A 25,342-nucleotide genomic window follows, 5' to 3' on the forward strand; every position below is an offset into this window, starting at 1 on the left:
AATATATGTTTTTGTTTTTGTATAGTTATTTGGATCAAAATTTAGACAGAAAAATATTCACAAAAATGGATTAAAATGGAAATAAATATATTTTTTAAGCGCTTTGAAATATAATTTTGAGTGTGTTGGAATAGGTTGCCAATATTTTAATAGTTTTCCGAAACAGAGTTTACCTAACCACAGTAGCGATTTCGATTTTAACAACCATACATGTATAATTATTAGGAAAATTTTGACATTAAACATAGTTGCTGTTCGCACAATAGCCAGCTTTAGGTTATCAGAATTGACTCGGCTGGTAAGGGTAAGTATTGGCCCAAACATTTTGGTTGTATACAATCTTCATAGTATGTTTATCTCTTAAGACTTAAATACGTTATTAACTATCGCGTAAATTGATGAACTTGCATGGCCGGCTTGATATTTGTTTTAATGCCTGAAGGAGCTTTATTTATTTGACCGACTCCACCAGGACTGACAGAAGTCATAGGTGCAGAAGCGCGCAGTGGGGGTACCATCATATTGGCAGAACCTGTTGCTACATTTAATGAAACATTTGCTTTCAATCCTTTGCCCATTCCAACCGCCGATACCAACGCATGAGTATCTGCCATACTGCTTGTTTGTTGAATTCCTGAAAAATAACCAATACAACAATACTTTTACTTCAAAAGATAGTTTATGTCGGTTTCAAACCTGCTCTGGTGGATGATTCAATCTCCCATTCCTCGCGAGCTTTGCACACCATATCTAGTACGTGAGATACGACTTTATTGTATTGTGTAACCTGTTTCATGGCAACTTCTGCAGTTAAATTAGCAGCTTTTTGTTCTCCTTGAATTAACTTTTGTTCAGTAAGGGGGTCCGGTTTCGTACGCAAATAATCTGGTACAATATCGTGTGAAAATACAGGAACACGTCCCTGTGTAAGATTTATCAACGACTCGTCACGATCTTGTGATAGCATTAATGGAAGAACAGTCCGATTACGTAGCGGCGGGCAAACTTCTTTAGCGAGGATTTTTGATAACCCTGTCAACTGAAGATAATTTATTAAAATGTTTGTCCTATTATAATCTTATAATTATTTACATGACTGGATATTATGGCGAAATTATCAAGAAAAGTTGGCCAGTTAATTATTTCATACTCGGTCTCAAGCTTCTGCATCATCCCACCAATGGACATTTTCAAGTCATTTAGTCTACTTAATATAGCATCCAATGTCATTTCCATTTGTTTTTCTTCACGCTGCATTTTAGAAATTGCCAAGCCGTAACTCAAAATGTAATATAACTAAATAAAAAAAACCATGGACCTTACTATCCTGTTTAAATTGAAAAACAAAATATTGAACTAAAGAATTTCGATTAAATTCATATCGATTATTACCATAGGTCATCTCGACAGGCAATCGATGTTGTCTGGAAAACTGTATTGCTAGCAATATTGTCAAGGGGTTGTAGCATTTATCTCAATAACTTTATTGACATTTATTGAGAAATGAATGAATTGAAATGAAAGGAGAATTATTCAATTTCCAAAATGACAGTTTATTGCCAGCAATCCACACAACAAAGCGTACAACGTTCGTTCTTCCAAAGTCTAGCGGTTAATTGAAATATAGTTTTTATAATTCTAGTATAAATTCATTATAACAGCATTTTTAAGTATATATTTGCCTTCATTTAGACAATAAATTCTCCATCATTTTTTTTCTCTTCATTTTTAATTAACTTTTCTCATTTTTTTCGATTGAATTATTGTATGATTTTATTTTATTTTTTTAATATTTTTATTTGCGATCTATTTAAAGAAAAAATAAGCAAATGAGATAACAAAATCATAATCTAACTTATATTATTGATACACAGTGATATTAATAATAATATACAATATTCATATCAAATGTTCTTATTTCTAGTGCTTATATTAACAAACTTAATACTAATATTTAATACCGTAGTAATATATGTTATTAAATATTTAGTACTTAATTCCTAAATGGGAGAATTAGAATATGTTGTCTTTTGAGTCTAGTAATTTCTGTTTTAACGGGGGGCAAGAAAAAATACTTTAATATTATTCAGTACAATTTACTTTAATTAAAAGGATGCATTTTGACACTTCTCATTTAACAATAAAAATGTATGATAAGTGTATAAAGGCATTCGCTACATGCGATGATACGATCGCATAAATGAAGAGTATCCAGATGAAAATTGGACGATATGTGCAGGATCCCGGTTGAATCATTTGTTGAATGACGAATGCAGGATTGATCCGATTTAGAATATGTATATGATGTATAAGCGATTTATTTGCAGCGCGCGGGTTGGGTGTCGAAACAACGAAAATTGATGTGCGAAGTGTCTGACGAATGTTGACGTGGGAATTAAACAAAACGAATTGTTCAAATCCTTTTTGATGAGTTTGTTGGTGTATAGGCATGGTGAGTTGTGTTGTGGTGTTCTCAGCTGTGGTGAACTAAGCTGTCTTATTAGGGGTTTTCCGGGTAGAGTGGGTGCAAGCTAAACTCATTTAAACAATTTCATTGCTGTCATCTAATAACATGATTGCCATAGGATTCTGATGATAAGGGATTCTGTGTAAATATGCTGTACTAAATCTTTTAATCTCAGCTTTAACAAAAGGTATATTAAGATCTGTATGAATGGCTTTATTTGTTATAAAGCAAGGGGCTTTTGTAATTAGTCTTATGGTTTTTGACTGAAATCTTTGTAAAATTTCAATATTTGAATTACTAGCAGTGCCCCAAAGGTGCACACCGTAAGTCCAGATAGGTTTTAGTATGCCTTTATATAATAGTAATTTATTTTCAAGATGTAACGGCGATTTATATCCGAGTAGCCAATACAGTTGTTTGGTTTTTATTTTTAATTGCTTATTTTTAGCTTGTATGTGCTATTTCCATGTTAACCGTTTATCTAAGTGTATGCCGAGGTATTTAACGCAATCAGTTTTAGGTATAGCATTGCCATTTAAAAGCAAGAAAGGACTATCGCTTCGTTTACTTTCATTCTCCAGCAATCTAACCAAGTTTGTATCTTATTCAATTCTTCTTGCACCAAATTAGTTGCTTCAGGAGGAGACTGGCTTGACGTCAATAGAGCAGTGTCGTCAGCATATGTAGCAATTAATACATTTTCAGTTTCAGGTATGTCCGAGGTAAAAATGGTGTAAAGTACAGGACCAAGCAAACGCTCTTGAAATCAATTTTTTCAAACTTCAGCGTCGCGGCCGCTTTTATTTAAGTATACGCCGTACACGATATATGGACATGAGGTATTTTTAACAGTAATTTGCCGCTGCCACGTTCATTTAAGGATTTTTATTTAGACATCGCGCGTTAAGAGAATTTTCAGGAAAATTGCAATTTCTTCGTTTTCAAACTTTACTTATTAAAGCGCTGTCAAAATCGAATTTGCAACCAGGGATAAAGGGATGATCAACTTTTCCCACAACAACCGGTTCTAGGCACACCGGTTCTAGACCCGGATGAGAGAAAACAGACTGCTTACCTCGCAACGCTACGATCGACCACAACACGTGCGGAAAAAAGAGATGCCGAAATGCGTGATTATGAAGAGCTTGACACGCTGGCCGACAAGGGTAATGCTTCGAAAAAAAACAACCACCAGATATTCACCATTCGCTCGTTTCGTTGAGCAATACCAAAAGCTCCCTCAGCATCGGGCAGGACCTCTCCGAGCCGTTCCATACCAAACGAGGTTTCAGACAAGGGGACTCCCTATCGTGCAACTTCTTCAAATTACTGCTTGGGAAAATAATTCAAGCTACAGAGCTTAATCGGGCAAGAACAAGCAAGCAGTGTATAGCTGCTGGCTTACGCCGATGATATTGATATCATTGGCTTCATCACCCGCACCGTTAGTTCCGCTTTCTCCAGACTGGATAAGGAAGGAAAGCAAATGTGTCTGGTGGTGAACGAGGGCAAAGCGAAATATCTCCTGTCATCAAACAAACAGTCGTCGCGCTCGCGACTTGGCACTCACGTCACTGTTGACAGTCATAACTTTGAAGTTGTAGATAATTTCGTCTATCTTGGAACCAGCATCAACACCAACAACAACGTCAGCCTCGAAATCCAACGCAGGATATCTCTTGCCAACATGTGCTATTTTGACTAAGTAGGCAATTAAGAAGTAAAGTCCTCTCTCAGCGAACAAAAATCAAATTCTATAAGTCACTCATTATTCCCGTCCTGCTTTATGATGCAGAAGGCACGGACGATGATGAGTCGACGTTACGAGTTTTCGAGAGAAAGGTACTGCGAAAGATTTATGGTCCTTTTCGCGTTGGCCACGGCGAATATCGCGTTCGATGGAACGATGAGCTGTATGAGATATACGACGGCATTGACATAGTTCAGCGAATTAAAAGATAGCGGTAACGCTCGCTAAATCATGTCGTCCGAATGGAGGAAAACACTCCAGCTCTGAAAGTATTCGACGCAGCACCCGCCGGGTAAAGCAGAGGAAGAGGAAGACCTCCACTTCGTTGGAAAGACCAGGTGGAGATGCAGCTGACTTCCTTTGGAATCTCCAATTGGCACCACGTAGCAAAAAGAAGAAACGACTGGCGCGCTATTGTTAACTCAGCTATAATTGCTTAACGGTGTCTACGCTAGTAAAGAAGAAGAAGAAGGGCTGTTATTGCGGTGATCTAACCCCGTTTCGATGGATCGGATGATGAACTTATTTCAGTGTAAGAGCCTTGTTTTTATAGCAATTTCCATTATAGACCTGACAAAATAATATTTTTTTGGCATTTAAATTAAAAACGTTCTCGGAATCAAGTCCTCTGATAGAAAAATTTTAAACTTGGCGAGATATATTCTCCAAATTTAGAATACGTAATTGCCTAAGACAATGGTGCAATCTCCGAAGAAATTATTCAGATCGGATTATTATAGCTGCCATATAAACTGACCGATCAAAACCAAGTTCTTGTGAGGGATCTTTTGTATCTGCGGAGGGTATTATAGCTTAGGTGCAACAGCAGTTAGCGTTTTTTCTTTTAGATAAGTATCTTAAGCATTTGTAACATAAGTGTTTTTTCTGATAAAATGATCTGAATAATTTTTAAGAATTATAAATTTTGATGTTAAGACAACATAGGCTTAGAATGAGCCGAGTATTTGGCATATATCTACAGCGGAAAATTATCTCGGGCCGATATATGTACTTATGTATATGATGATGTACATATATCATACATCAAAAATGAGTTTAAACCCCAATTGTTTTTTAGCTTATTAATGTTATTCGCCAGAATCTTATTAATTAAATATTTAGATATTTATATTTTTTATTTAAAACCATAATAACTTAACAACAAGTATAAAAATGCTTATGGTTATTCCAAGTATAAGTATGAAAGTACATATATCCCTTATTTTCTATAACTAATAATAACGTTTAATTAACAAGTCGATCGACGACTAGCATCAGAATTGTAACAAAAATATTAAAATACAAATTTAATTGCATTTAACAAAATTTATGTAATCTAAACAATATGTGTATATGAAGCCTTTATTTATTGTTGAAGATACATGACTTCCGGTATCTTTTTTTCTGCAGTTCTTAATTTGTTATCAAATTCAATTGCTACTTTCTTATAATACGGTCCCAACTCTTCCCTTACTCTGTCATACCATTTACCCAACTTTGGATGATGATTGAAAGGATCGAATCCTATGAATTCTGCAAAAGATAGGATGTTGATTTCCAGATGTTACATACATACGAGTATAAGCATACACATATATTTGTAATAATAAAATATTTTAATTTTGAAAATAACTTACTTGGTTGATCGATTTCGCAAATTGCCATCAGATCAGCATAAGAAATATTTTCACCAATGACAAACTTGTTTTTATTTAGAAAGTGGTTTTCAAAATTCTTCAAATTTTGATTTAGACATTCTGTTAAGACACTGACCTACAAATAACATAAAAAAGGAGAATATGAGTATTATATTTTTTATACTCTTGCAACACGTTGTTACGAAGTATAATAGTTCTGTCCTCCTAACGATTGTTCACATAAATGATTATAATGACGAGACGAGTTGAAATCCGGATATGCGTCTGTCCATCCGTCCGTCTGTCCATGCAAGCTGTAACTTGGGTGACCATTGAGATATCGTAATGAAACTTGGTGCACGTGGTCTCTAGCAAAAAATGGTGAACAAGTTCGTAGATGGACATAATCGGATCACTGCCACGCTCACAAAACACCATTAAACTGAAACATATAAATTCCATAACTAAGCTCTAAATAAATATTGAACTATAATTTGGCATAGTGGATCGCAGTCGCAAAGGGCACCTGTGGGTTGAAATTGAAAAAGTATATATCTCTTAATCCACTAAACCTACAGTAAATTCGCCTAGAGAAAATATTATAAGAACCCCTACTGACAGTGCGAAAATGGATGAAAACAGATCATATTCCGCAATCACATTCATAAATTTCATTAATTCTTTCACTTTCCATTATACAAATCAAGAAGCAATTACTATAACGGGATAAAAATTAGCACGAATAGTGTCTTTAAAGAATGTCATCTTCTGACCAAAAATTATTCAAACCGCACCAAACCTTTCAAGCCCCAGCGCCTAAGTTGACTTTAGGGGAAAGATATAAGTTTTGCAGTAACCTAACGTTTCATACTCTTGCAACTTGCAAAGATCAAAGCCGGAGAAATAAGAATTTAACATTCATTGTGAAATCATGAAATTCCTATATTACAGTATTGAGCTGATTTTGTCTATTTTTTTGACAATACCACATATCGCTAACAGAAATAGGTGCTCACAGAAATAGGTACTCATGGGTATCTCACCCATGTAACTAATGTTAATGTAATGTAATGTAGAGATTGACCTATATTTTCTAGAAAAAGTTTGCAATGGGAACTGGGGTCCATATATTCAGTACGTGGAGGCTTGAACAGGTTTGGGCCGATTTGGATAGTTTTTGGTCATAAGCTGCCACACTTCAAATACAGTATTTGTACAAAGTTGTATTCCGTTATATTAATTGATGCTTTATTTGTACACCGGAATGTAAAACCGAAATTTAAAATTGTGTTATATGGGAAGTAGGTGTAGTTCTAGTTGTACATTTTGCCCATTTTCGCACTGTGACATAGAAATGCCTTAAGAATCTCAAGTACCAAATTTGGTTGAAATCGGTCGTGCACCAATATAATTTATGTGGTTTCACATAAGAGTGGGCGGTATCACGCGCCTCATCCAATTTTTACCCCGGCTCCTTTAAAGCGCTCTCATACTATATCTGGTTTAAAATTTTATGTCCCTGTCGGATTTAGTTATTGATTCATGCACTTTTAGTAATTTTTTAAAGTACCTTTAAGTGATGAGTGGACGGGGTTATTTTCCGTTTTCATCCATGTCGGATGCTTAAGGGATTTGTTCCCAGCGAATATGGTTATTGTAGCTTAGGTGGTTTAGGAGATATGTACACTAAAGAATTTTTTCAAAACTTTTAGCCCAAAGTTTAGTACTTAGTTGTGGCAAATTATAGGTTTTCGATTAACAGCGTTTTGTGGTCCGATTACGCCCATTTACGAATGCGACCTTAAAAACACGTGTACAAAGTTTCATTAAGATATCTCAATTTTTATGGAATGTAAGTATTTACTTATATTGGAATATAAGTATATTTACATATGTCTATTTTTAGTTGATATAAACAACGTTAGGTAAACAAAACTATTATACTCTGCAGCAAAATCACTAAATATTCTATAACAAGCAGACCATTTTACTTATGTATGTAATTAGGTTCATACATGCGTTAACGTACATTTTTGTCGTCAGGAGATGCCTTGTTTAAAATAGGTGAAAGCCACTTTTGTTGAAAGTAATTACCGCATGCCATTGCGGTATTACGCTGTTGCCACTCAAGGAATTCATCAATACGACTGCGACCATAATTGCGTCGTGGATACCAGTGCTCCGGTACAATTTTTTCCCGATTTAGGTGTCGAAATATGGTTATACTCCCAACCAAAGATAACTTCTCGTCATTTATTACAGGCAAGCACTTGAATTGACTTACTTTATCACGAAATTCGCCAGTTAAATGTTCACCTGCAACAAAAATAAAACAGTACTTAAAACTACTTGTTTTGGAGAGGATACATTGCTGAACTGCTACAAATTATCTCTATGAGCCTGTTTAATGCAGGTTTAAGTTTTTACATGTTTAGGAACAAGTGACGGAGATATACTACATATACTTTTGTAGGTATTCACAGATTGAATTCATGTAGCGTAGTTTTATATCTAGCTCAACAAAAACTAAATTACTACTTTCTGCTAATAAAAATATAATGGATTGTCAAAACAGTCTTGCGGTATTTTTATTGAATTTTTTTTTATTTTATTGAAATTGAAATGAATTTTTGATGACTCATGCCCAGCTCTTGACCGATGCTACGGCTGCTACTATGCCGGTCTCTTTCGACCAATTCAGCGATTTTATCATTTTCGACGACAGGCCTTCCGGAGCGTGGCGCATCTTCGACCACCTCTACACCAGAAAGAAACCGTTGAAACCATCGTTGTGCGGTGGAAATGGAAACTGTATCGGGTCCATAAACTGCACAAATTTTATTTCCGGCTTGAGATGCATTTTTGCCTTTATCGTAGGAGTACTATAAAATATGCCGTATTTTCTCCTTATTTTGCTCCATGTTTGCGACGCTATAACTCACGAACGACTTAGAAGAAACGACAATCAATCAAACACGTGTTAGTGAAATGAGCTTTCCAAAAAGGTATAGCATGACCCGATGCGACGAATAAAACTAGAACTACAGCGCTTTCAGCGCCAACTAGCGAAAATACCGCAAGACTTTTTGACAACCTATTATATGGCGGGCTTATTTGAAATTTCTTAAACGTACTCAAAAATTAACTGTATTATTTACAACTCTGACTTGAAGACTTTAACCCACTAGAAATTTTATGGGCAGTAAAATTGACCTTAACGATATAGTAAAACGGACCATAAACAATTACACAATGCCCACTGCTAGCAATTTTGCATACTTTTCGATTATTGCAGAACTGCAACTGCAATCTACATTTCTGTGGTCATATACTAAACCTACTCTGATATCATTATATTCTTTCGATTAAAGAAATTAACACTCGAGTACATTTATAAAATTCATAGACGTAAGTGGAACAATATTTATATGTACATACATATGTACATAGTGAAATAAACATGCATGTATGTATGCATGTATGTTCGATTTGTTTACTTTTCGGCTAAAAATGTCAAATGAAAAGCTAATTTAATCTTGTTGATATTGAAATTTATCAGTTCACGAGTTATTTGCGTGAGTTACATACATATATATGTGTACATATCGGGTGATTTTTTAAGAGCTTGATAACTTTTTTTAAAAAAAAAACGCATAAAATTTGCAAAATCTCATCGGTTCTTTATTTGAAACGTTAGATTGGTTCATGACATTTACTTTTTGAAGATAATTTCATTTAAATGTTGACCGCGGCTGCGTCTTAGGTGGTCCATTCGGAAAGTCCAATTTTGGGCAACTTTTTCGAGCATTTCGGCCGGAATAGCCCGAATTTCTTCGGAAATGTTGTCTTCCAAAGCTGGAATAGTTGCTGGCTTATTTCTGTAGACTTTAGACTAGACGTAGCCCCACAAAAAATAGTCTAAAGGCGTTAAATCGCATGATCTTGGTGGCTTGGTGTGGTTTGTACGCTGGTGGAATCATTGGACCGTATTTTTTCAAAGATGCTGTTGGACGCAACGTTACGGTGAATGGCGATCGCTATCGTTCGATGCTAACAAACTTTTTGTTGCCAAAAATGGAAGAACTGAACTTGGTTGACATGTGGTTTCAACAAGATGGCGCTACATGCCACACAGCTCGCGATTCTATGGCCATTTTGAGGGAAAACTTCGGAGAACAATTCATCTCAAGAAATGGACCCGTAAGTTGGCCACCAAGATCATGCGATTTAACGCCTTTAGACTATTTTTTGTGGGGCTACGTCAAGTCTAAAGTCTACAGAAATAAGCCAGCAACTATTCCAGCTTTGGAAGACAACATTTCCGAAGAAATTCAGGCTATTCCGGCCGAAATGCTCGAAAAAGTTGCCCAAAATTGGACTTTCCGAATGGACCACCTAAGACGCAGCCATGGTCAACATTTAAATGAAATTATCTTCAAAAAGTAAATGTCATGAACCAATCTAACGTTTCAAATAAAGAACCGATGAGATTTTGCAAATTTTATGCGTTTTTTTTTTAAAAAAAGTTATCAAGCTCTTAAAAAATCACCCGATATATTAAATTTCATATACTTATGTATGTATGTTTAAGAATTTAAAAATTGATCTTAAGAGAATGAATGCATATTTAAATATATTTTGAACTTTACATCAGCGATAATAAGTTATATTATTGGTATGCAATTAAACTGAGTATAAGCTGAAGAATTGATTAGAATAAAGTATGTAGATAGAAAGAATAAAATTAATACGTTTCTTGAAATTTGATTATATTTCGAGATGAGGTTGACTTGAACAAAAACTGGACATATGTATATGTATCAAGTCACGTAGTCTTCACTCTATGACGCTCATACATAAACACACATACATACATATGTATGTTAATTAAACATATGCTGATTAAAAGAAACATTCATTCACACAAGTCAAAACCAACAAGAGATAAATTTTATTTACATAAATGTGTCAAATTTAGTTGAGTACTTATGAACTTGTTATATTAAGCTATGCGCAGGTGGGATGGTTTGAAACGATTTTACTATTGCCACATTATACTTTGATCATTTGGAAAATTTATTTGTAATCATCATTAGAATATGATCAACATAAAATGTACATATGTATATACATTTGTATGTATGTATGTAGTGTTTACATGCTGTTGTTGCATTAAAAATCCACCAAAGCGCGTGTAATTCAGAAAGTTTTTTTTTTTTATGCTAATTAAGAACGTGCTTCCTCGTCGCAAAGAATTTTTAATCTTTAACATAAAAAACCGTTTATGTTTCTTTCATGAATTTCTTGTTAAGAATTCGATAATTTTTTATGTCTTACAATTTATTCGAATTCAGTTATCACTCAAAAACATATTTTCATTAGTTGAAATCTTTAAAAAAAAATATTTTTAAATCATAAAAACAGAACGAAACGGCTTATTTTGACATTATGAAATACAACACTTTTGACAAATTGTTGTTTTTAGGCTAACGATACAACATTTTATATTTGAATCTTGTTCTGGTACATAAACAATATCATATTTAACTTTTGTTGCGAAATTTAAGCAGATAAAAACGTATGTTAATGCAGTCTAATGCAATGTAAAATGGCGTTATATTTTTTTAGGACCACCAACTTTATTCTGATCAACATTGTTAAAGAGCGCGATTCATTAATTACCATAAGCAGACTCTACATACACTTCGAAACAGTTGCTTTTTCTGAAACCCACCTTAATAAATACATATGTATATACAGCACATATTTATAAACAATACCTATACTAACGAAATGCTGCAGGTGACTAGAATAATACTATGATTTTTAGTTCTATTCGACAAAACATTTACATACACTCTAAAAACGTTTGTATTAGTATTTAATGCATGCATATGGTATATATTATACACTAGGTAAATATTTTGTGTATCTCTTTTTGAATCTTCATAATTTTAGGACACTTAAATAATCGACGAAAACGAACTTTATCACATTATACGAGTATTTACTTCAAATTTCAATGTATAAAAATATTTCGTATTATCGGGAATTAGTAGTATTTTTGCTTGCCTTTAAGTATTGATATAGGTATCGCTTCGAAAGGTATTTTCGATGCTTCCAATAATATATATAATGCACGACTCGACTGATCCAAAAAATTAAAATAAAATTTTACTGGTTGCATTTTCGCCCTTTTCGGTTTCAAAGCAAAATTATTAGTAAAAGCTTTATGCAAAACTAAACTAGAGGGCTTCAAGTTACTGTTTAACTTTTAATAATTCAACCTTTCCGTCTTTGATCGGTGTTTAACGTAAACTGAGCTGCATTTGAAAATGACAACTATTTAATAAGCGTCGGATGACTTTTAAACGGGCTACGCTGGCGCACCAATATAAACGACCGCACGAGCAATGCAGTGAACGAAGTTAGCGGCACCTGCAAAAGCCGGCTGATCGAATGTTTTCATTTATGTTTTCGTTTTGTTGTCGGTCTTATCTCTTCATTGCTTTTCCTATGCAATCTTAAAGTCTGTTGTTCATTCGCCAGATTATTTGCCTGGTTCGCTAACGCATAATAAATAATTGTGATAAAGTACAAATAACTAAAACTCATACATACATATGTATATACATGTATATGTGTTTGTTCAAAAATGTATACGCACCAGCCCCCAAAGATATGCATATGTATGCAAGTATATTGTCTTATTGCATACGTGCATATACTATAGTATGTCTGTAGATTTCATCGTTATAAATACTTATGACTTTTTTAATGTATTTTATATAAGGCTATGAGTAAATCGTTAACTTTGCTGTATGTGGGTTTGGATGCAATAATTCAATATGGTGAAAAAGTCATAAGCGCTAATTCAATGTTTAAATTTTTTATTATTTGAACTACTGAACATACAATATAAATAAAATGTACAGAACTTGTTTTTGCTGGTGACAATATGTATTAACTACAATTTACATTTAATTGAGAACTTTAGTTAAATAAATGAACGTCTTACATTAATGTCCTTACTAAAAACACATCTGCATAAAATAAATGAATCTATATTTACAAACGAATAACGTTATATTTTATAATTTACGTGTTACGTGTGATTTTTTATCCGTATTTTAGAACGATAACAAAGTCTAGTCAGTATACTAGTCATTATTGATATACGAGTTTTATATTTAATTGCGATTCAGCGCTCTTTCAAATGGCATAAGAGAGCAGATATTACTTATGGGTTTATTTTTTGGCAATTCTTTCGTATAAAATCTATAGAAAGACATGAAGATTCATTGTAAATGCATGAAATTCCTTCACTTCCCAAATTCTGAAACGAAGTAAATAATACGTTTTCACAAGGCATTTACAGAATAACGACTCACTTAGAGCTTCATAAGTTATTCAATTAAAAACGTGCGCAAATATGTATATAAAAAAAAACAACGCATACAAATTTTTTGTGAACATAAGCGCCTGTCCTATCTAATCATAACATAACATCTAAAATACTAACGGAGTTGTCAAGAGCAAATGTTGGGATGCGTTACCTGAACTAACAGGCTCGTGCAAATACACAAGGTTTAATGAGTTCAAAAACAGGGGTACAAATTATAACTATAAAACTCCTAAACATCCACCTGAAATACATACATACAAACAAACATAAAAATACAAGTATTTTTGTTGTACAATATTTTTAATTTAATACGAACATTTAATGAATATAATATTACAATAAAAACGTAATTAGTTGCATTACTACATAACACCAGATGTTAAATAAATATTGCTTTAAATAAAGAAAATGTCGGAAGCCGTTTTAATCAATGAGCAAATTAGCCTGTAAATTAAATAAAATGAATATTATATTATATTTTTTACATAATTTTGCGTGTAATTTACGTACTTGCGCAAAACGTGTCCATGAGCTTCCACGCCATATTGTGAGTTTTTCAAGTTGTGATATATTTTTAAATTTTCCGTTCAATGTTCTGTAAATTCCTAGATAAATATGATAAATGATATACTTAAAAGAATACATACCTCTGAGTTACCAATTGATATGCCGTTTTTTGACCTATCTGAGGCAGTACTTGCAATTCTTTCATAGAGCCAGAATTTAATAAATTTAATACTGCCGCTCGATGTTTCAAAATATTCGATTTCTTTTCTTTTCCGTTGATGTGTGAACTTGACTTTTGCCGGTCAGTCGTAAAGTAACTCTCAATTATGTTGTTGTTTAAGGAAGATTTACGATGACTTGCCTTATTATGTGCTTTAGAGACTTGTTTGGTTCCTCCATTTCCATCCTTCTCTTTCCGTCTTTCAATATACCATATATTTTCTTTTTGTGGCATTGAGCTTAGCGTTATCATAGAAGAATCGTTTACTCTCTGCAATTCAGTTTGTTCCCCAATTTTCGAAATGCGACTAGAACGTCGTAATGCTTCATTAATACAACCTTGTCCTCTTAAATCATTGAATGAACTGTGTAATACCACTTCCCCCCTTACTGCAGAAATCCGCCTAGATCTTCTTATTGCAGTTTTGTAACGTTTAGCTTCTTCATCGATTTCCATTACTTTCAGAGACATCTGTTTTATCTTAGAAGAATTTGCAGAACTATTTAATTCTTTATTAGGTGCAGATGGGACTTTGAAAACTGGACTACTTGTAGCAAACTAAAAACATATAAACATTCATTATAAGTATTAATAAACAATGTTGGTTTAAAAATTACCAATTGACATTTAGGATCATTCCTTAAAAGAGAAGAATCTAATAATATTGACTCGGATCTATTTGCATCGTCCGAAGTTTTAATATTTGATTTAACATTTTCTTTTAATACTTCTTGTATAATAGTCTTTAACTCATTACGGAGTGCAAGTGGAAGTGGTCCTGCACTAACTGAATCAGCCGTACTTGGCCATGGAGTGGCCATGATTTCAGACCGATGTTGAATATTATCCTTATTTAGATCTTTTAAAGTTTCCATTAATTGTGACATTTTGCTATCCATCACGTTTTCTATTTCTACCATACACTTTCGCACGACGGGACTGTAGCTATTATTGAACACAAAGATGGGTATATAGTATATACATATATTACATACAACATTTAGAATATCTATACCTTATGACTTTACTTGATGCGATCCCATCATTTCCTACCACTGTTGATGATGACACATTCAAACTCATAATCGAAGCTCGAGAATCGAGGGATTTATCCATTATAATGGTTGATTCTCGATTGGTTTGTAGCAATTTTGAGTGCACTATAGGAAGTTCAGAGACAGAAGACTGAAAAAGACCTGTTTGCTCTCTAAAGATATAAAATTTGTATTTAAAATGAAAAATTAATTTTAAGTTATTGAATTAATTTACATACTTTTCCTTTTGCTTGGGTGTTAAACCAATTTCCGATCGGTTCAGTTTATCGGCATTAGCGTATCTTTTCAACTTGCTCGGAGTACAAAATGTGTTACTATGATAAATAGGTTTTAAAACCTTTATTCCCATGTTGATGGTATTTTTAGAAAATGGTGGCTTGGCAGGTACTGGTGTCATGAGCGGTTTCTTTGGAGTTTTCAAGCGATTTTTCTATAAGAGCAACAGTATTGTATAGTCAAGTAAATTAACGGAATTTTAATCATAAATTTCCCCCTCGACTGTAAACGCCCATGTACTAATAACAAAACAAAAGAATAATAAAAACATGTATAACTATATTCTACTTTGACTTTTTAATATATTTTTCTCTCTACCTAATATTTCCTAGTAAAAGATGGATGGCATGTGTATGAAGTTCGGCTGCGCAACTTTAGCCCTTCCCTACTTTTATTTTTGTTCATTTTGATATACTCAAGACCGCAAAATATGATATCAAATATTGTGGGTTTCAATAAGATGGTATCAATTATCGTCAAAAGGCATTTATATATTAAATCTTTTTGAAGTAAGCGTCAGATTTAATTCAAAATGGATAACGCCAGTGTAAAAACACGCAGACAAGAGTGTGACTATCCGAGCAGTAAAGTCCTGACGGCACTTCAACAACTCTTGGAAAGACAATTTTCATCGAAATCGTTTACTTATGAACTGTTGCCAGCCACTAAAAAAGGTGAAAACTACATAGGAATTGTGTATCGCGTTTCAGTTAAATTAAATACAAGTTGCGGCGTTCGTCTTTCTAATATAATTCTTAAAATGGCACCAAGAAATTCCACAAGACGTAAGCAATTCTTTATCAGGCCCTGTTTTCTGAGGGAAGCTCTTGCTTATGAGGAGGTAAAACAAAATATTTTACAGAAAATAAATTAATATAAAATGTTTTCTTATTATTCTCAGTTCTTACCAATGATAGAAAATTTTCAACGCAATAAAGGACTAGCGGAAGAATACTGCTTTCATGAGTATGCTAAGTGTTTTTACACTTCAACAGATGAATTCGAAGAAGTAGTATTTTTGGAGGACTTAAGTTTACAAGAGTTTGGGGTGTTCGACCGTTTCGATGATTTCCAATTTGAACATATTGCAATAGTAATGCGAACATATGCAAAATTACATGCAGTCTCTTTTGCCATTAAAGACCAGCAGCCTAAAACTTTAGATAAATTTCGAAAAATTGAAGACATTTTTCTCCAACACAAGAATGTTTCAAATTTAAATATTTATTTTGAGGGACTAAAAAGGACTGCGCTGGCATGTTTGGAACAGGAAAGTGATAAGTATAAGCAAATCCTGGGCAAATTTTTTAAGCGTCCATTTTTTGAAATTTTTTCGGATCTTATTGATGGTAAAAAATATGAACCATATGCAGTATTATGTCATGGAGACTGCTGGAACAATAATTTAATGTTTAAAATGGAGGTAAATAATGTTTACGAAAATTATCACAAAGAAATAACTTATTTTAATGTGGGATATGAAAGGACACCGATGTCGTCACAATGCGTTTGTTGGATTGGCAACTGTTGCGTTACTCGTCTCCAATTAGCGATCTGATGTACTTTATTTTTACATGTACTACAAGAAATTTCAGAAAAGCACATTACGGAGATGTTCTAAATGTTTACTATGAGGAATTAATTAGCCACATCAGCAGGTAGGACTAATTCTGTTATTTACTAGAAAGTTCTAGCAACAACAATAAAAAGTTTTCTACATAGACTTGGATCTAATCCATTTAAATTGTTTCCCCGAGAAAAATTCGACGAGGAATTAAAAAAGAGAGGGGCTGTTGCTCTACTTTTTGCAATGATTGTGCTACCAATTATAACATTAAAAAGTGAAGATGTGCCCAACCTTGAAAATCTTAGCGAGCAGGCAGAAATTGGGAAACTGAAAAATTTAAAAGACTCTGGTCTTCTATGCGAAGGAAATTTACAGGAGTACAGCCAGCGAATGCGCGACGTTATCATTGATTGCATTAATTTTGGATATATACATTAATGCTTCATTCAAAATCATTTTTAAATCTAAACTTATTTTTAATTAATATAGATTAGTTACCTTTATATCTGTTGCTATAAAATTTATGTGCGGTGAGTGTTTCAATTGTTTCACACTTTGGGCAAAACGAAGAGTTGATAAGGTCTCAGATAAATCTGAACGATGAGGACTAATGCAAGCCAAAAGTGTTAAATATGAGTTATCATTGAGCGAATCTGAAAATTAATTATTCTAGTTATATACCTTATAGCTATTTATTAGAAATTACCTTGTAAAACTGAAGTCAATACACTATCACGATATGGTACCACTTTATGCCCAAGCGCTTTAGCCTGTAAAACTTTACCAATGGATAAAAGACCTTGATTTATGTTGACTCCTTCTGACATCGCCATTCCTTGATGACCTGTTCTGCGCACACCCTCTGAACCAGCTAAATCTACTAAATTTAACCTGGTACTAAGAACACCATTTCCAGAAAAAGTATTTATATGAATTGTAAAAATTGCATGTGATCTTGAACTTTGTGAATTCATTTTGGTTGGTCTCACATGTCTATTCTTGTTACCTTGGAGTAGGACACTATAACAATCTTCTAAAGATTTGAGAACCTTTCGAGTGCCACCCGTACATTTGTATCCTAAAAGTAATATTTTCTAGTCATTTTTTATATTTTAAACGCAATATTTTTTAAACTAACCTCGAGAAGAGATTGGATCCATACTCTTGTCACTTAGCAAGTCAAACACTTTTTCATTATATATTTCTATAAATGACGCGTTTAGCTCAATTGATCCTAAATGGCTTTTTGAAGTATTATTCAGAGATGTGTTTAGTATTTCTTTCAAACATCTTGGAATAATTCCGACAAACTCTCCGTCACAAGCCTGTAAAAGTTCATTGAATAAATCACTTCCAATAACCAGATATTGGCATACAAACGTTGTAATTAAGCCCCATCGAATAAGATTTACCAGTACCAGTTTGCCCATAAGCTAACGCTGTACAATTATAACCTTGTTTTACTTTTTCAACTAAGAAACTAACATCACGGAATAACTGTTCCTGTGAAGCATTTGGGCCTAGGACCTTATCAAAAGTAAATGGTCTTCCGTCCGCAAGAAGCACCTAAGTGTAACAATTGATTATAATAATTAATAATTTCTTCTATTTCTAATGAATATTCATACATTGGGAGTGCCTTCTAGGTATGAAATTACACTTGAAGAGTCCTCTTGAAATCCTTGTGCATCTCGTACTGGTCTTTCACGAACTATTATTCGTACGGCACCATTATCGCAATGAACATCAACATTTGACATGATTATTCCGCACTTTTTATGTTTAACCTGTGTTATAAATGCTTAAAATATAAACTTTTAAAATATAGCCGCGTTATATGAATTCGAAATGTCAGAGATGCATTGTAGGCATTATATATACATTACAAAGCGATCACAGTACTATCAAATATTCAAATGAAACTAATACCACTTACGCTGCAATTACACGATCAAGAACTTGCTTTCAACTTTATGGCACAAACTACTTGTCAATATTGATTTATAAATGATATAAATAAAAGAGGCACTTTACCTCAAATTCTCACTTGTTCTCTAATATTAGTACAAAAGAAATGAAAGGCAAAACGAAATAATTGAATTATAATACTTACATCCATTAAACATCTCGCGACAAGTGATGTTTCAAAAAATTATAATTTCTTGGTTTTCTACAACCAACTTTACTCCCCAACTCGCTGTCAAAATCGAAGTTTTCATCCACTCAGCCCTGCCGCTGCGTTATTTACGTAAAAGTTTATTGTATACTAACTGTCAAATCTATTGCCATTGCCATTGCCATTGCCAAATCTGTATGTGGGCATTAGTTATAATAATATAATAACGAACTGATCAGGCCATTTTATCCAGTTGGAAGAGAACATTCAAGCTTTGAAGGTTTCTGATACAGTACCCGCCCGTGGAAGCAGGGGGAAAAGAAGACCTATCTGCAATTGGTATGTCGATTTGGCGCCAAATAGCGAAAAGAAACCATGGGTGCGTTGTTGTAATCTCGGCTATAACCGCGTCAGCGTTTTCTATGCCAGTACAGAATAATAAAATACCGCGTGTATTGACTAACACTAAAGTTTAAAGACAGTTGGAAAGCCAGAAATCACTATATCGAGTAGATTGATCTTAGAGAAAAGCCTGAACTTGTTGCATTAATTTTTGACAATACTCAGGTATACTGAAGATAGCAATTTTAGGCAGATAGCTCATGCATTGGCCGGTATATTCGGTTTAATCTCTGCACAAATTTTTTGTGCAAAATTATAACTATTTGTGTTTAATTTATATATCCCAAAGCAAAGGAATGGAATTTAAAATTATGATATAAAATAGTAAACGCGGTAAACACGGTAACACCGTATTATTTCCTGAGGTATAAAACTACATATGTATCCAATTATTACCATAAGTTCTATGCAATACATTCTAATATCTCAGATGTGAAATTTATTTTATTTTTTTTTATAACAAATTATTATCATTAATTGTGTTTCACGAGACATCCGAAAATGTGATAAATATATATCCGGAGGATAAAATCGAATTCTTTTAAAGAAATTTTGCGATTTTACTATTGCCCTCTTCTTTAAAATTTCGGTCGCAAGCCACTTTTTTATGCAAAAAGCTTTGTTTCCTTGCTTTTTTGTATTTAAGAAGCAAACTACACTCAGTATCCACCAAGTTATCCACTGTTAAATTTATTAAAAATTCATTTTTAAGAGTTCTTAAACTTCACTTCTTCAATGCACCTGCACGCCGCGCAAAATATTTGTTAAGTATCAGCTGAGTATCTGCAAAACAATATCAGGGTTGCAATATTGCCGCAGTTATTTGCTTGCTCGAACATCCCCGTAGTTATCAGCCGATTTCATTACGATGTATGAGGAGATGTCAAACTGACTTGTTTTCAGAAAGTTTTGGGCGATTTATGCTCCTTTCTGAGATTAAGACTTTAGACCTATTAAAGGCAGGGTACGCCAACTTAAAAGATTTTAAACCATAGATATCCATCCACACTTTAATGTCCTATACCAAGATACTTTTTGACGTGAAACGCCTTTAAAATCGCGCCGAAACATAATGGTACCAGGTTTAAAAAGTGAACCGTAACGAAAAGGTCTATATCATCGTACCTTAATAATTAAAAAACTATTAGTCTTAGAAACAAAAATATTTCGCTTATATAGTCAGTTCACTGTTATGACATTGAGTTCGTGTCGGGGTCGAGTGGGGCGGCGGGGGAGGCATACTGCGTTAACTGTGCATGGGTACCCCAATGTCCGGCGCCGAGCGAGCGAGACGGTTTCGGGAACCCCGCAAAGCTGCTGCCGCCGACCTCGCGGGTACCTCTACCACTGGAATACCTATACTTATGGACGTAACGAATGAACAGACGATCGATATATCTATTGGATCTGCCACGGAACTGAGAGATGTCAATATCAGTAGAAGTGAAGCAATTCAATCACTCCTGCCATATTCAGCAAACTTACCAAAACTAATACCGAACTCTCAGACAGACTTGGAGACTCCAATCGTTCTATGTGGCGATTTCAATTGTGATCCACAACAGAACAGCTATCTCGTTGAGTTCATGAGGAATGAATTAGGCCTCAACTACGTACAAACATCACCGACAACATTAGGCAATACCACTATAGACTGTACATTCACCAGAAATATTAATGTTGACATTATGCCGTGTGTTGCTTATTTCACATATCACAGACCTATGTTAAATAAAAATTATTGTCGAATATTAATCGTAATAATAAGTAATTTATGTTTCTATTATGTACCTGTTCTTTTTTATTAAATACTTAAAACAGCGTCAATCTTGTTTTCATTTCAATCTTTTACTTTAAAAGGGATTCGCTAACATAGACGTTTCACGTTAAAACCAATGGCCGACTTCCCCGGCACAGCCCCACCCGATTTTTTTTTGTTAGTTAATATCTGACTAAGTTATAACACCATATAGTGTCTCGCTTATCGTCATTTTATATGTGACAATGAATTTCGCCCATATGAACTACCAATCTCTTCTGGGGACCAAGTATCATGTGTGCTAAGTTTCATTAAAGTACCTAAATTTTAACTTATCGCTAGAAAGAACGAACGGAGAGAATTTGACTCTTCTTGTCATCCTGATCATTTATATTATATATATATATCTTGATTAGGTGACTATCAAGACTGTTATATATATATATAAAGGATTGGTTATCTACCTCGGTATAAAACCTCTGAAATGTGAAATGATGTAAAAAGTTGAGATCGGGGAAAAAAATTAAAAATTCGGATGATATTATGCGTTTCTACAGTAAAAGGTGGATATTTTTTATTGGTAATTCCTGAAATAAAAAAGAAACATTTTTAGCTTCAAGTTTCAATACATTACATTCTACAGTACATACTTGTCATGATGTTTATTAACGCTATCCGTATCATCTGGAAGTTTTTCAGTATTTGTTTCATTAAATCTTTGCATTTTTACCGTTGGTGTTCCTGTTGGAGGATGTGGATAGAAGCCTACCTCGGATGTTTTTCCTTGCCCCAAACTTGTCGACACTATAGTTTTATCCACTAATATGGAACTAGATGTGGTATTCACTGGAAATGCTACTCTCTTATTGAGATTCAATCGAGTACATCCAGGTGGTTGAGTTACGTTATTCAAAAAGGGTGGATCATTCCAACCCGGAGTAAGTGATCCTGAGTACAAAACCAGTTCCGTAAATTATATTTGAAGCCATATTGTTTGAATATTTTGGACTTGTTTCTTGATAGTTGTTACCTGGGAAAGGTTTAGACTGTTGTGTAGCCGGTAATTTTTCCGCCATAAATGTTATTTTAAAAGTGCCAAATATCCAAAACTGTGACAATCATTGATATTTTCATTTAGTTTTCGCTTTGCTTTATCGGTTCAAAGTCAAATTATCGACTTTTAGTGATGGAATAATACTTTGCAACAAAAATAGTAAACAATTTATTTTTTTTATCTCGCATTATTTCCACATTTTATAAAGTTTTTATGGCTGGGATTTAGAATAGCATCGCCGGATTTTACCCCTCCGCCAAAGTAATCGGAATCGTGCCGGATTTACATATATTTATTTGGCTAGATAACCACAATGGCTGCATCTTGTATGTAATTACACCAGTTCACCTGAGTGACTGCATTAACGGGGCATCTCGACAGGATAAAATCTATGTCTTGCGAACTGTCAAATGTATTGCTATGGCAATGGGCCAAATCTGTATGTTGGCATTTGTTATCATAAGATAATCATTTGCGCAAAGGCGTAGGGTAGGTAGGTTCGAGCTGATATAGCGCATGCTTCGAGCTCTTGAAAAATTTATTTTATCATTTGCGAAGGTAGCATTTGGGAAGGTAGCTTTTTTTACAAACGTATTTCTGGGAAAAATAAGAATTCATATTTTTGGACTACTATGTCATAATTGTGGCATACATTTTATATACCAATTAAAATAATAAATTTAAAATGAGCAATGATATTTTGATTTTCGCTAGTATAAGTTTATTAAATTTAAGATTTCGCTTATTCCCAAACCAATTTGCATAATTTTTCTGTAAATTAACAATATTAAACTAAATAATAATTTTTTGAAAAAATATTATTTTGAAAATGTACTTTATTTTTATAATATAACACAACCGTCTTAATACTCGTTCTTCTAATTTTCATATTACCGAAATGAAAATGCCGTCGGCATATGTGCAAATGGGATATGTTGCATCTTCGAAATTTTCATAGAAATGAAAACTGCGCTGTCAAACTGCTGAAGTGACAGCTTATAGCTTACGATATATGGCATACGAATTAGTTTGCGATATATTGTAAGATATAAGCAATGTGGAGTCTCCACAAGCAATAGGCACGGCAATACAGTTCGCAAGACATAGATTTTATCCTGTCGAGATGCCCCGCAAGTGGAGTTGTTCGTTGCCTGTCTAATGCCAGGAATAAAGGGATGACCAACTTATTCCAGTGTGAGAGCGCTTCAAAATTAACGTTTTGTAGAACATTTTCCATTATGGCCAGATTGAACAAAATAATAATTATTGGGCATTTAAATTAAAACACCCAACATTACGGGGCATCTCGACAGGATAAAATCTATGTCTTGCGAACTGTCAAATCTATTGCTATTGCCATTGCCAAATCTGTATGTGGGCATTTGTTATCATAAGATAATCATTTGCGCAAAGGCGTAGAGTAGGTAGGTTCGAGCTGATGTAGCGCATGCTTTGAGCCTTTGAAAAATTTATTTTATCATTTGCGAAGGTAGCATTTGGGTAGGTAGCTGATGTAACCCATGTTTTGAGCCCTTTAACTGTTTAAATCTTTTATGTGGAAAATAAAAAAAGGATAAAGATCCTTTTGTTTACAAATGTATTTCTGGGAAAAATGAAATAATAACAAAGGATAAAGATCCTTTTTTTACAAATGTATATTTCTGGGAAAAATTAGAATTCATATTTTTGGACTACTATGTCATAATTGTGGCATACATTTTATATACCAATTAAAATAATACATTTAAAATGAGCAATGACATTTTGATTTTTGCTAGTACAAGCTTATTAAATTTAAGATTTCGCTTATTCCCAAACCAATTTGCATAATTTTTCTAATATTATTTTGAAAATGTACTTTGTTTTTATAATATAACACAACCGTCTAAATACTCGCTCTTCTAATTTTCATATTACCGAAATGAAAATGCCGTCGGCATATGTGCAAATGGGTATGTTGCATCTTCGAAATTTTCATAGAAATGAAAACTGCGCTGTCAAACTGCTGAAGTGACAGCTTATAGCTTACGATATATGGCATACGAATTAGTTTGCGATATATTGTAAGATATAAGCAATGTGGAGTCTCCACAGGCAATAGGCACAGCAATACAGTTCGCAAGACATAGATTTTATCCTGTCGAGATGCCCCGTTAAGAATAAAAATTACTATTAAGTGGTTATTTATTATATGGAGAAACTATTTAACTTTTTTTAAAGTATATTAGAACAACTGACTTTTGACCTTTCAATACCCAATAAAAGGACTTAAGCTTGTTAGCTCTCATTCATTAAATGTGTTTAATCATTTTCCATTGAAAATAATACTATGATTCTTCAAATTACAAAATGTTTCATCAAATACCTTTAAATTTCACAAATTTATTTAACTTTCATTGTTTTACATTTTTATAAGTGGTCTTAAACGATGCAACAAATCCCTCCGTTTACATATTTTTTTGGTAAGATTTCAATCTGGCCATCGCTCGTTCCCAATTGATAAACTTCAAGTTTAGTAGGTTTTGACGTTTAGCAATTGGACATCTTTTTATCTCTGCCTAATGCTATGCTCAACCACATCTACGATCAACATTCTCAGCGATCATAAGCTTAACGGAAACATATAAGGGGTATTCTCTTGCTCTTGTAAAACCCTTGCACGGTGCAAGAATTGCATATATTTCCTCTTGGTGCACCGGCACAACGACAAACACACGCAGAAAATTATTTGTAATGGCTGTAAAATATGACAGACCAAAACCCATGTATATTTGCGTGCAATGTCACGCAAAAATATAATTGCAACCCTGTTTTAGCTGCCATTTTACATAAAGACATATTACGTCGTTAAATTGTTGTGAAGATTTTTTAATTTCTATTTAAATTATAAAGATTTGTTGCAGTTTTTTTGTTAAAAATGTATGCAGAAGGTACACCAATTCACAATAGGCATGCATAATAGTCAATTAATTGACCGAATCAGCCGTTCATATATCACTAGATTCTGTAATGCGAATACCCCTATTATCTTCTTAGCAATACTTATGGATATCTCATGTATCGACAGCGTACTTTAAACTCATCTCAAATTTATTTAAACGTTATATATCTATACACGCCAATTCAA

General features: G+C 33.7%; 5 protein-coding genes across 6 annotated transcripts; 1 reads left to right on the top strand and 4 right to left on the bottom strand.

Annotated features, from left to right (window-relative positions):
* Positions 1-70: 70 nt before the first annotated feature.
* On the bottom strand, positions 71-1,345 carry LOC120774355 (mediator of RNA polymerase II transcription subunit 8). The gene is made up of 3 exons (XM_040103940.1): positions 1,093-1,345; positions 697-1,039; positions 71-634 (listed from the first exon to the last, which is right to left on the bottom strand). The coding sequence occupies exons 1-3, from the start codon at positions 1,255-1,257 to the stop codon at positions 384-386; spliced, it is 759 nt and encodes a 252-aa protein (XP_039959874.1). The 5' UTR covers positions 1,258-1,345; the 3' UTR covers positions 71-383.
* A 4,085-nt stretch (positions 1,346-5,430) lies between these two features.
* Positions 5,431-12,218, bottom strand: LOC120776167 (glutathione S-transferase theta-1). The gene is made up of 4 exons (XM_040106775.1): positions 11,927-12,218; positions 7,884-8,170; positions 5,855-5,990; positions 5,431-5,750 (listed from the first exon to the last, which is right to left on the bottom strand). The coding sequence occupies exons 1-4, from the start codon at positions 12,039-12,041 to the stop codon at positions 5,584-5,586; spliced, it is 705 nt and encodes a 234-aa protein (XP_039962709.1). The 5' UTR covers positions 12,042-12,218; the 3' UTR covers positions 5,431-5,583.
* Positions 12,219-13,575: 1,357 nt separating this feature from the next.
* Positions 13,576-19,819, bottom strand: LOC120776165 (kinesin-like protein Nod). 2 transcript variants are annotated; one of them, XM_040106772.1, is made up of 13 exons: positions 18,998-19,819; positions 18,513-18,671; positions 18,265-18,450; positions 18,023-18,209; positions 17,591-17,962; positions 17,383-17,537; positions 15,260-15,471; positions 15,002-15,193; positions 14,604-14,931; positions 14,477-14,544; positions 13,907-14,407; positions 13,770-13,854; positions 13,576-13,703 (listed from the first exon to the last, which is right to left on the bottom strand). In XM_040106772.1, exons 1-13 carry the CDS (start codon positions 19,001-19,003, stop codon positions 13,683-13,685), a joined length of 2,472 nt encoding a protein of 823 aa, XP_039962706.1. In that variant the 5' UTR covers positions 19,004-19,819; the 3' UTR covers positions 13,576-13,682. The 2 variants fall into 2 exon arrangements, with proteins under 2 accessions (XP_039962706.1, XP_039962705.1); XM_040106771.1 differs by having other exon boundaries at positions 13,907-14,544.
* LOC120776166 lies at positions 15,792-17,408 on the top strand. The gene is made up of 4 exons (XM_040106773.1): positions 15,792-16,158; positions 16,219-16,740; positions 16,803-16,975; positions 17,040-17,408. Exons 1-4 carry the CDS (start codon positions 15,850-15,852, stop codon positions 17,320-17,322), a joined length of 1,287 nt encoding a protein of 428 aa, XP_039962707.1. The 5' UTR covers positions 15,792-15,849; the 3' UTR covers positions 17,323-17,408.
* A 1,878-nt stretch (positions 19,820-21,697) lies between the features above and the next one.
* LOC120776168 lies at positions 21,698-22,367 on the bottom strand. The gene is made up of 3 exons (XM_040106776.1): positions 22,192-22,367; positions 21,812-22,109; positions 21,698-21,748 (listed from the first exon to the last, which is right to left on the bottom strand). Exons 1-3 carry the CDS (start codon positions 22,235-22,237, stop codon positions 21,736-21,738), a joined length of 357 nt encoding a protein of 118 aa, XP_039962710.1. The 5' UTR covers positions 22,238-22,367; the 3' UTR covers positions 21,698-21,735.
* Between the last annotated feature and the right edge of the window lie 2,975 nt (positions 22,368-25,342).

Source organism: Bactrocera tryoni, chromosome 4 (assembly GCF_016617805.1).
Source record: "Bactrocera tryoni isolate S06 chromosome 4, CSIRO_BtryS06_freeze2, whole genome shotgun sequence".
NCBI classification, from domain to species: Eukaryota; Metazoa; Arthropoda; class Insecta; order Diptera; family Tephritidae; genus Bactrocera; species Bactrocera tryoni.